Source organism: Saccoglossus kowalevskii, chromosome 19, assembly GCF_978046115.1.
Source record: "Saccoglossus kowalevskii chromosome 19, keSacKowa6.1, whole genome shotgun sequence".
Classification (NCBI taxonomy): domain Eukaryota; kingdom Metazoa; phylum Hemichordata; class Enteropneusta; family Harrimaniidae; genus Saccoglossus; species Saccoglossus kowalevskii.
The window spans coordinates 26,867,741-26,881,323 of NC_140659.1; the positions used below are offsets into that span (position 1 = coordinate 26,867,741).

At 35.9% G+C, this 13,583-nt stretch overlaps 1 protein-coding gene and 1 long non-coding RNA gene across 3 annotated transcripts in view; one reads left to right on the forward strand and one right to left on the reverse strand.

The window, feature by feature from the left end:
* Window positions 1-13,583, forward strand: part of LOC144353218 (uncharacterized) — a 38,458-nt gene extending 24,875 nt beyond the window's left edge. The window contains exons 2-3 of one of the 2 annotated variants that reach the window (XR_013420761.2): window positions 19-92; window positions 12,957-13,583. This is a non-coding gene — a long non-coding RNA (uncharacterized LOC144353218). Of the gene's footprint in view, window positions 1-18; window positions 93-12,953 lie in introns of both variants that reach the window. The other variant, XR_013420758.2, reaches the window with a different exon arrangement.
* On the reverse strand, window positions 940-3,540 carry LOC146731444 (apical endosomal glycoprotein-like). Its single transcript, XM_085494038.1, has 3 exons — window positions 3,372-3,540; window positions 1,317-1,573; window positions 940-1,209 (listed from the first exon to the last, which is right to left on the reverse strand). Exons 1-3 carry the CDS (start codon window positions 3,538-3,540, stop codon window positions 940-942), a joined length of 696 nt encoding a protein of 231 aa, XP_085350164.1.

Sequence of the window (13,583 nt, forward strand, 5' to 3'; positions counted from 1 at the left end):
TATTTCGTGTTTACACAGATATCTGAATTATATGGTAGAATTCAGAAAAAATATATATATATTTCGTGGGGTGTGCTCAGGCCAATGCATTGGCAAGTAATACATTTCTAGCATCTAGCTTGTGCATGTTTGATTACGAATGTGTATTGTATTTGAGAAGGTGTACGAAAACACACAACTATGCTGATGTCTTATATTATTAAGTTTACGAATCAACAAAAAGTGGCTACACTGTCCCCTATGCAAAACTTATTGCGGTTTGAGTATTGTAAACACAATAAGCAGAGATACTGTAGACCAATCACGTTTGTCGACATATAGTTGAAACATAAATAATACGAGTATTACCGTATGTATGACTGTACTGACAACTGGCACAGTTGCGAATGTCCATTCATTGGTAGGGTCGGCATTTAAAACGAAATATAATTGTTTTCCTGGAAATGTTGTGCTATAGTCCACATACAAGTTTAGTGTACCATATGAGCCAGAAGTGTAGTACCTGAATGCACGAATTGAATACATCAAAACTGTCAGGTATACGTTGTTATATTGATGTATGTGTTGTATAATCTTAGTGCGAATCAAAATCACAAAGATATTCAAATCAATAGAATCAATGATGAAAGTTGTATTGTATTAACAAGTGTGTATTAACATAGTTCCGCCAATGAGGTTAACAATTGATACGAAATGCGAGTGAGTGAACCTACCAAAATTGAAGACATTTGCCATTGACATCAGTTGCAGGCAAAGCAGTCAAAACTAACTGTGCAGAGTCGCCCTCTACTGGGTTACTTTCATAATCAATATAAAGTATCCCACCTTCAAACAAAAGTGATTATTACGTTAGATGTTTACAAAAAAGTTATTTGTATATTAGGACACTTTATTTCAAATTTGTCCTGTAAATAATATTATATTGACTATAATAACAAATTAACATTTTTTCTCGTAGCTTGGAAAACAGTAATGGCACTTGCCTGATTCCGTTCTCAAAGTCCTGTCCACTTTTGGGCCATTGGGAATATCCCTAACTTTTCTTGTAATCCAGTTCCATGTCCTGTCATTCTGCCATTCACATGTACCAATTTCAAAGTCACAAGCTCCATTATTTATACAAACCGAGTTACGTATAACAATGTCATCCACTGCAATATCACCTTCATCAATGTTGCGAGAAACACCTTGGTAAACTTCAAATGTAAGCTATAAAATATAAACACATAACTCTATAGATATGAATATTAGTTTAACTTTTTCTTTCGAAGTATTTTAAACTTTCAAGCTTTTTTATCAGAGTCTAACTTATATACCTTGTATCGTTCAGTTGTTCTTAAGGGGACAATTGCTTGTTTCCACTCATCACCTTGATCAAACCATCGTTTCCATAACGCCGTCGTTTTACCACTGTCAAGTTCATCGAGGTAAACAGTAAGAAATCCACAATCTTTGCCATACATATAATAAAAGAATTCTAAGCATGAATCTCTCGTAGCCCCGAATTCTTCAGTGTAAAACTTCGCTGTTCCTCTTGCTACAAGGTCTGTAGCCTCAATATAGAAATAATATCCTAGAAAATACATAAAAAAAACGATCATCAAGGAAGTCATGTCACACATATTATATGAATAGAGAGGAGTATATTGGCGAAGAGATGACAAATTCATCTCACTCATTTGTATTTCAAACATGATCAGAATTATCAATCGTTATCATTCTTTTTTTGATTATGTAATTGTCCGAATAATGTACAAAACATGTCATCAGATGAATAGGTTAGATATATCATTGAACAAGTATCGTGTTCACAAATATATTGGAATGTTTTAATTTCAGTTTTACTTCGCCAGTTGTTTAACTCAAAACAAATGTTGTTCGGCATATTGTTTGTTACCTGCCAAAGTTGCTTTTGACTTGAAGTTCCTGCTGATGACGAGTATGGTGATTTATATATAATGTCAGTGTTGCAGATTTATCTGTCATAGTCTCATTCATGGATTTTCATAATTATGTCATCATTGTTTTATAATGTTACGGAATAGTTTTTACTACATTAAGCCATTAAACATTACTCAAACTGGAAATTGAATTACGTTAAATAGCCAAAACGTCAACATATATAGCCGATACCTGACCCTGTGACCAGTTCTTACAATTCTCCTGTTAATCGATGGTTTGAAATGTGTTTGTCTATTTTGAAATTCGCTTGGAACTAATTTACACTTTATGACTGATAGTCAGTCGAATTCAGGGCACATAATGCTACAAAATTGCGTGATCGAAAAGCGGCCATACAAAAGTGATAACCTAGATACCGAGAACAGGACGTCATCTACTTTCCTGAACAACAGCAGGAGTGCGGACAGGCACATTTCAACCGATGCAATGTGAAACAGTAAACAGTAGTTACCCGATTAGTTGTTTACTTCGTTTGGTCTCCCACTTTATGAAGTATTGCCAAGGTGGATGGTAACACGGAATTTATATCATAGTCAGGTCTATTAACAAAGATAGAGGTGCCCATATGCCAAATATGTCAATCAGTTTGGAAAACAAATTGCTGCTTTTACTAAGCAGAGGATCTAGGGGACTGTACAGAAAGTACAGAAGGGGATGTTTTAGTGGGGTGGTTCACTGATTTTCGTGCAAGTGTTGATTACTGCTGGATTAAAACTCAGATTTATTGTAGTGTAACAATATGATATAATAAGTGTTTACAATACCAATAGCCACTGTTTGTTTACATGTATTTCAGCAGATTGTAATTAATAGGCAAATGTAACTTTTATACTAATATCTAATACTCTGATTATTCAAATGTGATCTTAAGCCATGATTATTTAGTGTAAGAGGAATTAAGGCTGCTAGTAATAGTTAATAATAATATTCGTTCTAGCTATGGTGGAGACTTCGGACTGCACAGGGTATTGAGGAGGCAGGGCAGGGGTCCTGGAGCGCTGTGAGTCGATGGATAGGCATTTGTCACGAGTGCCTGAAGCCTGGCTTATAGAGCAATGAAGCAGCTACGCAATTCGGCATCTGTGATGTGCTGCTGTGCAGTGGAGGCGACTAATGAAAGGGTGCTGACGGATGAGTCTGCGGTGAGGTCTTGATGGGCCGAATACTATTAGGAGCTATTCCAGGCCGAACTTCCAAACAGTGAGCTCAGGGTTGATGGTCCTCCTGCCCTGCAGGTGGCCTCTCTCGTCAGTTGCAACCCACCTTGCATAGAGGAAACTCGAATAGCATTGGGTCAACTGCGGGATGGGAGCGCCCTGGGGTGTGTGGGATCCATCCTGAGATGCTCCGGCTGGAGGTGAGGCTACCCTGATGTGGTTGCACAGATTGATGTGCTCAGTGTGGAGCACTAGCATCATCCCAACTGACTGGAGAAAGGGTCCAATTGTCCCTATCTGGAAGGAAAAGGGTGATGCCCAGGACTGTAGCAATTGCAGAGGGGTGATGCTCGTGTCGGTAGCCGGCAAGATCTTTGCACAAATTCTTCTGAACCGTATCCGCCAACAGCTGCTTCTCCATCATCATCCCGAGTAGTCTGGCTTTACTCCCAAAGTGCTGTTAAATGTCCTGGTGGCATGTCTGTCTATTTTCGAGGCAGGAGTTAGACAGGTACGCACACTGGCTCCTACGCTTTTCAACACTTGTATGGACTGGATTATGGGAGGTGTTATGGAATGCACAGATTGTGAGGTCTCGTTTGGAAGTGTCAAGATAATTGATCTTGACTTTGCAGACTATGCCGCATTGTTGGCCGAGTTGGTAAGTTCTCTAGTAGGAGAAGGCCGAACCGCTTGGACTCCATGTGTTGTGGGTTAAGAACAAAATACAGGCTTTCAGGGACAGCTTGGATAACTCTGTCAGGTCCGTCTCGGTGAAGGGTGGGAAAACGTGTCATGTCACTGACTCATGTCTACCTCGACAGCCTGATCAGCAGCTCTCCCAGCTGTGAGGCTGGGGTCACAAGACGTCTTGCACAGGGTGCTATGAGATCGCTTGACAAAGATTATGGCGATCGCGATATCTGAGTAGAAGTACGTTGTAAAGGTCCGAGTCCCTTGTCCGAGTCCCTTGTGCTCCCCGTCTTACTATATTCTTGTGAGGCCTGGAAACTCACTAAGGGGCTGAGGCAAAGACTAAACACCTTGGTGACAGCCTCCATGCGGCGAATCCTTGGGTACCACTAGCACGACCATGTGTCCAACAGCAGAGTACTCGTGCTTGATTCGTGACCGCCAGCTGCGCTTCAAATGTACTATAAATGTACAACTAGTTACGTATTGTTCGCTTTTCTCATTCCACTGCTATGTTCGGCTACAAGGCAGACCTTTCTTCCCCATCCACCCTTTCCTTCACAGTATAATTTGTTATCATTTTTAACTTTTTCGTGCAGGTTTTATAGTATTATTGTAAAATTGTCTTCACAGGAATGTATTCACCCCAAGCTAGAGGAAAATTGTGTTGGTATGGTTGCTGTGCTGGCATGCACCCACAAGCCTACATATTTAACAAGTAGTTTTGATTTACGGGAAATGTTATGCATGCCAAATATAAAGTTACGGACCAAAAGCATAGCTAGTAGAGTTAATAAATGGCTGATCTAGTATTAACAGAAATTAGATGTATGAAATTACTCCCAAAATCAAAATATATGGTCAGAAATTAAACAGGATAAGCTATTCATGCATTTGTATTTATCCGAACTGAATTTCCTTTGTCTGGGCTCATGGACAGTAGTTTGGTAGATATAGTAGTATGGTCAAAAAGCACGATTGCAGGCAATCAACCATCTTTGATCCATAAACAATGTTTGTATCAAACAAAAAACGACAAATCCTGTCGAAGAAACCTAATTTTTTTTTTAAAAAGATGAATGCCAGTCGGCCATCTTTGCTCTGATATGGAATAAATTGATATGAACATGTATTCCTATATATGAAAGTGGTCTAAAAGCCTTGGTGATATAGTTGTTTGGTCAAAAAGCAAGATGGCCACAAGTCGGTTATCTTTAATCCGATTGTAAACAAATTTTCGTGGACATGTAATCTAAAACGTACAATGCATGTACCAAATTTTAACAAAAACTGACAAAGCATGAATAAGATACCACATTTTCCAAAAAGCAAAATTACTGCCAGTCAGACAACTTTGATCCGTTCATGAAACGAATTGTCATAGACATGTATCCAAACAGGTATAATGTATGTACTAAATTTGAACAAAAATTGACAAAGCATGCATACCATATTTTCAGAAAACAAAATGGCTGCCAGTCGGCCATCTTTGATCCGATAACAAAACGAAGCATTATAGACATTATCCTAAGATGTATAATGTTTGTACCAAATTTTAACAATCAAAGAAAGCTTAGAAAGAACTCCCATGTGCTGAGAGTATTGGAGACACATTAAATATAATTCGAAATTACTTAGCTGAAAACTAATTATGCAAATCAGAAAATTAATATGACCAGATTTGAGTGTAAAACTAATGAGGTCTGCGCAATGTAACAGAACCAAAAAATTATGAATTATTATGCTTATTAGGGAATTAATATGAACAGATTTTTACCCCAAACTAATTAGGTTTGTACATTGTCCTAGAGCATCTTTGTACTAAGTTTCATTGAAATGGAATAATTAACACCGCGAAAACTCCAAAATTTCGACCTCTCTAAAAATTTGACCGCCTATTTATTTGCCGGGTTTCGGTGTTTTATTTACCTCCAAATTTTCGACTCCACTAAAAATTGCCGACTCATTCTTATTCGAAAATTGCGACCAGTTTTAGTTTTCCCCCAAACGAAAAAAAAACCGATGTGAGCGTTCAAACGGGACCTTCCTCAAAGGCATGAATCCGGGTTTCTGATTGACTGAGAGATTTTTATTTTATTGGTAACGAAAATATATTCTAAATAAACGAAGTTTCAAATAAAAACGAACACAAAAATCTCGGCATGCTGCGTTTCTGAATTGTTGATTATTACTGTACTCAGTAGTGATTATAATAATGTACACAAAATAAATTTGTTGAATGGTTATGAAATACAAATAAAAGTCAACTTAGTTTCATCGTAAGCGAATGATTCCGGTCTCGTATAAACGTTTGATGCTGTAGGATATCCGCCATGTTCTCTTAGGTCAAATAGGTCAAATCGCTAATTAACCAATCAAAAAGCTGGATGATGCGAAAACGGCATGATTTTTTTTAAATAAAAAAATTAGTTGTTTTTAAAAAATAAACTGGTCATCTGAAGAATAATTTAACATTGTTCACAGTGATAACAGCTCATTCTCGAAAGGAAGCTTACCCGCTCACGCTAGTCACGATAAAAATCATACACGTGTACTCTTGAATAGACAGACGTCAATGACTACGGTAAAACTTAGACTCTATTTTAGCCGGCAGGATTGATTGAAATGTCCGAAAAATGACGCCAAAATACACCTTAAAAGTCCCATTTTATTTTCTTAAATCCCATTATATTTTTTAATCCAAGGGCGAATTTACGGCAGAATTTGGTCCCTCAAATCACCGGTACGGTGCTCAAATAAGGGACACGTGAGCTTTGATTCTAACCGGATACATTGCACTGGGTCGGGGAGATCGTTTGCTAAACTTCCATGTATCTTTTGTCCAATGGGTACCTGTACTTCGAACATTCACAAGTTTTCCTAGGTAGTGCGAGACAGCTTTGTCTTTTGACCTATTAGTTTTGTGCTGACCTCTTCTCCGCGTCTTGATGTTTTGTTTTGCTTGTCATAATACTCACTGATTGATGACTTTGTTTAGATTTTGAGTTACAACTCGGCCACGACCTTTGCTTTTACCGTGAAACATGAGGAAGTTTACGTCAATTGACGGACATTGCATTTTTTAAAAACTAATGAAGCACACTGTCTATCATCCCCATTTTTTTTTGCTGATTTCTATTCTGAAAAATTCGACCGTCCGAAAATGCACCTTAATTTTGACTCTAAAAACACGTCACATTTCTAACACAAATTATTTAAAACCAGTCGAAATTTTGGAGTTTTTACGGTACTTTAGATATCAGTGTGAAAGATTAAAATTGGTTAATTATGCAAATTAGGTAATTAATATGTACAGATTTTAACCCACAATTATTCAGGTCTGTCTATTGTCCTACAGCATCCATGTACATTCATTGATATGTGATGTATAGTACCTGAGATATCAGTGTGAAAGTTGGTTAATTATGCAAATTAGGTGATTAATATGCACAAATATTTACCGGAAACTAATTGGGTCTGCATAATTCTAGATTCATTGAAATATGATGATTAGTACTTTAGATATCAGTAGAAAAGCTGAAAATTAATTATGCAAATTAGGTAATTAATATGCACAATTATTTACCCTAAAACTAATCAGATCTCTGCATAGTCCTAAAGGATCTATGTACCAAGTTTCATTGAAATGCGATGATTAGTACTTGAGATACCCGTGGAAAAGCTGAAAATTAACTAATTATGCAAATTAGGTGATTAATATGCACAAATATTTATCGAAAACAATCAATCTCTGCATAGTCCTTGAGTATGTAAGTACCAAGTTTCATTGAAATGTAATGCTAACTACTTATATCAAATGCTGAAAATTAATTAATTATGCAAATTAGGTAATTAATATGTACTGATATTACCATAAAAACTATCAGGTCTGTGCAGTGTCGTATGACATCTATGTACCAAGTTTCATTGAAATGTGATGATTAGTACTTGAGATATCAGTGGAAAAACCGAAAATTGACTAATCATTATGCAAATTAGGTAATTAGTATCCACGGATTATTACCAAAAACTAATCAAAACCTAGCATTAGTTCAGAGCATCTATGTACCAAGTTTCATCAAAATCCAATGAGTGGTTGTTTAGATATCAGTGGAACAGTCATGGAACCACTAAAAAATAGCTAATTATCATGCAAATTAGGTAATTAATATGCACGGATTTTTACCAAAAATTAATCAAATCTGCGCATATGTTCAGAGCATCTATGTACCAAGTTTCATCAAAATCCAATGAGTGGTTCTTTAGATATCAGTGGAACAGTCATAGAACAGCTAAAAATTAGCTAATTATCATGCAAATTAGGTAATTAACGAGCATGGATTTTTACCAAAACCTAATCAAATCTGCGCATTGGCCCAGAGCATCTATGCACCAAGTTTCATCAAAAACCAATGTATGGTTCTTGATCAGCAGTGGAACAGTCGGACACACATACACACATACACACATACACACATACACACATACACACATACACACATACACACATACAGACACACTAACTGCAAAGACTCCCATTTTGTGCTTCGCACATGGGAGTCAAAAACTGACAAAGCATGCGTTAGATACCACATTTATAAACAAGCAGCCTATCAGCTGAGATAGCTCCGCTGTTAGAAATGCACATTTCAATTAAAGAACTGAAGACATCATCAGAAAATGAACAATATGTATAGTATCAAAGCAATCGGACTTACAGTTTTTAACAAGAAGTCGAAAATATCACTTTTTACCAAATATGACAAAAATATTCACCAAAATTATAGAATCCAAGATATCATCACGAAATGAACAAATCTGAGAAAGGTCTACATGTAGTATCTAAATATGTAATATCAAAGCAATTGAACTATTGGTTTTTAACAAGAAGTCGAAAATATCACTTTTTACCAAAAATTACAAAAATAATCACGAAAATTAGAGAATTGAAGACATCATCACAAAATGAACAAATCTGAGAGAGGTCCACATGTAGTACCTATATATGTAATATCAAAGCAATCGGACTTGTGGTTTTTAACAAGAAGTCGAAAATATCACTTTTTACCAAAAATTACAAAACTATTTACCAAAATTAGAGAATTGAAGATATCATCACAAAATGAACAAATCTGAGAGAGGTCCACATGTAGTACCTATATATGTAGCATCAAAGCAATTGGACTTGCGGTTTTTAACAAGAAGTCGAAAATATCACTTTTTACCAAAAATGATAAAAATATTCACCAAAATTAGAGAATTAAAGATATCATTACAAAATGAACAATTCTGAGAGAGGTCCACATGTAGTACCTATATATGTAATATCAAAGCAATCGGACTTGTGGTTTTTAACAAGAAGTCGAAAATATCACTTTTTACCAAAAATGATAAAAATATTCACCAAAATTAGAGAATTAAAGATATCATTACAAAATGAACAATTCTGAGAGAGGTCCACATGTAGTACCTATATATGTAATATCAAAGCAATCGGACTTGTGGTTTTTAACAAGAAGTCGAAAATATCACTTTTTACCAAAAATTACAAAACTATTTACCAAAATTAGAGAATTGAAGATATCATCACAAAATGAACAAATCTGAGAGAGGTCCACATGTAGTACCTATATATGTAGCATCAAAGCAATTGGACTTGTGGTTTTTAACAAGAAGTCGAAAATATCACTTTTTACCAAAAATGATAAAAATATTCACCAAAATTAGAGAATTAAAGATATCATTACAAAATGAACAATTCTGAGAGAGGTCCACATGTAGTACCTATATATGTAATATCAAAGCAATCGGACTTGTGTTTTTTAACAAGAAGTCGAAAATATCACTTTTTACCAAAAATGATAAAAATATTCACCAAAATTAGAGAATTAAAGATATCATTACAAAATGAACAATTCTGAGAGAGGTCCACATGTAGTACCTATATATGTAATATCAAAGCAATCGGACTTGTGGTTTTTAACAAGAAGTCGAAAATATCACTTTTTACCAAAAATTACAAAACTATTTACCAAAATTAGAGAATTGAAGATATCATCACAAAATGAACAAATCTGAGAGAGGTCCACATGTAGTACCTATATATGTAGTATCAAAGCAATTGGACTTGCGGTTTTTAACAAGAAGTCGAAAATATCACTTTTTACCAAAAATGATAAAAATATTCACCAAAATTAGAGAATTAAAGATATCATTACAAAATGAACAATTCTGAGAGAGGTCCACATGTAGTACCTATATATGTAATATCAAAGCAATTGCACTTGCGGTTTTTAACAAGCAGTCGAAAATATCACTTTTTACCAAAAATGACAAAAATATTCACCAAAATTAGAGAATTAAAGATATTACAAAATGAACAAATCTGAGAGAGGTCCACATGTAGTACCTATATATGTAATATCAAAGCAATTGCACTTGCGGTTTTTAACAAGAAGTCGAAAATATCACTTTTTACCAAAAATGACAAAAATATTCACCAAAATTAGAGGATTAAAGATATCATTACAAAATGAACAAATCTGAGAGAGGTCCACATGTAGTACCTATATATGTAATATCAAAGCAATTGCACTTGCGGTTTTTAACAAGAAGTCGAAAATATCACTTTTTACAAAAAATGACAAAAATATTCACCAAAATTAGAGAATTGAAGATATCAACATGAAATGAACAAACCTAAGAGAGGTCTACCCAAGGTACATATACACCAAGTATCAAAGCATTCAGGCTTGTAGTTTTCAAGAAGAAGTCGAAAAAGTAAAACATTGACACGGACGACGGACGATCACTCATATGATAAGCTCCGCTCGACAAAGTCGACAGCGGAGCTAAAAAAACAAATGCCCACATTGACTTAAATCAGTAAACCACTGCATATGCACATGTCCCAGGTAAAGTACTAGTAACATGCAAAGAATGAACAGATTTGGTCCACAGGGTTCTTAAATATGACTCTGAACAGAAGGACGGGCGGAGACCGAATTGTAAGTCGTCGTTTCGAACTTTGTTCGAACAGCTGGCAGTCCCTGAATGGCCAACCTTGTATCTTGGTATCATGTGCATATCAAGTTTATTGTTTAAGTTAGTTTTGAGTCATATATTGTACATCACACTGATTCAAGAGAGAAAAACACTGACATTGGCGGCGGCACAGTGGGCAGAGGGGCGTTCGCCCCTCAAAAACAATGTTGGGGCGTCGCCCATTCAAAATCAAGCTTAAACCCTTTGTGTCAACAAAATGTGCTCCTCAAAATGCAGGAAATCACGTCTAGATTTCAAATTTCGTAGGGAGGAGCATACCCCGAACACCGTAGTAAAGTGAAAAGTATTCGTCCCCTCATGCAACATTTTGTGCCGCCGCATCTGACTGAAGATGATTTGTTAAGTAATGTTCCTTGTAGCCAATACAATGACAACATTAACAGATTAATCGTTGTATATATTGATTTCCCGTGTGCTGACGCATTCACCACTAATGTTTACAGGTAGTTGTTGTTATGTTGATAATTGTTACTAAAGTTAGCTGATAGTAGTAGTTGTTGTTGTTGACAATATCAATAAATGCCACAATGAGTAGTAGTTACTGATTGGTTAAATGTTCGATGGTAGAAATGATGAGCAGCAGAATGGTAGAATGTTCCCTTGATAAATGGCGAACCAATGAATTGTGGTCAAGTGGTCAACGAATGGTAATTGACAGTGAATGAACGAATGAATGATCGAATCGTCAAACTGTAAATACACAAAAAAAATAACAAACACTAATAAGAATACAATGAAGAAATATCACAATAATTCAAAGGGTATAACAATTTTCGTAAGGAATGCACCATGCATAACAACAAATTTTAATTAGATGGCCAAGCATGGTGCGTGGAAAACCCTTCATAAAACGAGTGATGTATGAGAATTTCCCACTGTACTTTCAAATATATATACCTTAACTAACAATAATAAACGTTTGAAATAGTATTCTCAACTACAAAAGGTAGAACAGAGAACCTTAAACTTTGTTTACATAAGTCGCAGACAAATGCGAGATCTGTTCGGCAAAACTGCACAAGTTCGAAGTTTATCACAAAGAATGTAAACTCGACAGAATTTACGCGAAATATAAACTCATAATATCTCACAATAATCTTGAATAAGTCTCCTCGTAGTAGACAACTCAAATAATTAACGATTTATGCAACTAAACTTACCACGCTGGGAAATCTAGTAGAGTAATTTTGACGTAGAATTCAGTGCACAACAAGTAAAGTAAAAAATGGCGATTCTCGCAATACACGAACCGCACTAATAATAGATTACTGCCACTGGTGGCGCTCTAACCACAGCATACTCTGGTAGCTTACATTCCTTTTCTCATTAACATATTTATACTGTGTGGCAGGCAAGTCTTCCAACAAGCTTTGGATAAAAAGCTTCTCGATACTTTTACTAGAATTTGTTAGACCAGTAAAATTTGGCTGAATCTCAGTGTTGTTATAAAAAAGTATATATCTAGAGTATGTAATAAGAATATAGAATGGTGGTATTTAACATGTGTATCTCGTAAGTTTGATTCAACACACAACACTCATAAAGGTGACAGTAAAATTGTGTATGTGTCACCCTAATGTGCTACATGCACCGTATCATACATTGTCCTCTTCTCAATGAGAGCTCGACTAACTGATTGAAGTAGAAATATTCTAAGCTGTGTAGTACAACATCAATTAGTATGTATATATAGTTTTAATACTTGTACTATCCTTACACTTGGAAAGAGGGAGGGAGGGTCACAATTTGTTATGTACATTCCAAGGGGAGGTCATTAAATTCCATGCAGATGTTTGTGAAGGGTCATATATTTTTATGTGGCGACTTTAAAAAAACACTGGCCTACCCCCCTGTACTTTTTTGTCCAGTACCTAGATGACTTAGATAAATATAAACAGTGCTTCAAAACAATCACGGACACTTTTCGGGTTCATAGAAAACTAGCTTGTGTTTCTGGGTATGAAATTTAACACGTGCAGGATTTAGTAAGGACCTCATTAGCATGGTGATGCAAAGTCAGCAATACAATTATTTTCAAAGCGTTTTTTTTTTCTTACACTCTATATTCCTATTCAGCAGGACATCGGAATAAGTCACCTGGGACTTTTAATTTGGAGAAATGAAACTGGAATCGAGATTTCACACAGACCTGCTTTAGATGTTAGGCCTCAAGAAGGCGCTTAATCAATAGCGAGGTACAAAACAAAACAACGAAGATCAACAAAGTTAGCACTGGACAACAGGGAGTTCTCCACGAGTCTGGCACTATTCCAAATACATATACCTCATTAACGTGTAACCAAGGGAGGCAATATATTCAAGTTTTCAACAATATCGCCATCGCTGTGCACATACAGTGCAATACACATAAGATAATGAAGCTCTGTAACAGCCTGCTCCGCTGAGGCAGACTTTCTCCCTCTATTTTTTGTTTCACACAATATATACTTCAAACCCACCGTTATCAAACGATACAGGGCTAACCTGGGGGATATATTTCCAATATATACCAGCATCAATTCATAGATATCGCAAAGAAGCAAACTGGCTGCCATTGTTCTTTTTGTTTGATTGCTGGACTGTGTGGAGAAGTCACAGTTTTAGTTTTACATTGTACTATAGAGACTAGGATTGATTTTATACAAATAAATCAGAATGCAGGATTTAATAATTATATAGTACAAAATAAATCAGGGCGAAACGAGA

Bases quoted from the DNA above. Each gene is read 5' to 3' on its own strand.
- LOC146731444 (XM_085494038.1), bottom strand. From the start codon at position 3,540: ATGGAGAAGCAGCTGTTGGCGGATACGGTTCAGAAGAATTTGTGCAAA. The intron at 1,574-3,371 runs GTGCTCCACACT...TGTATTTTCTAG, and splicing joins AGTCAGTTGGGATGATGCTA to GATATTATTTCTATATTGAG. The intron at 1,210-1,316 runs GTATATAAGTTA...TATATTTTATAG, and splicing joins GAACAACTGAACGATACAAG to CTTACATTTGAAGTTTACCA.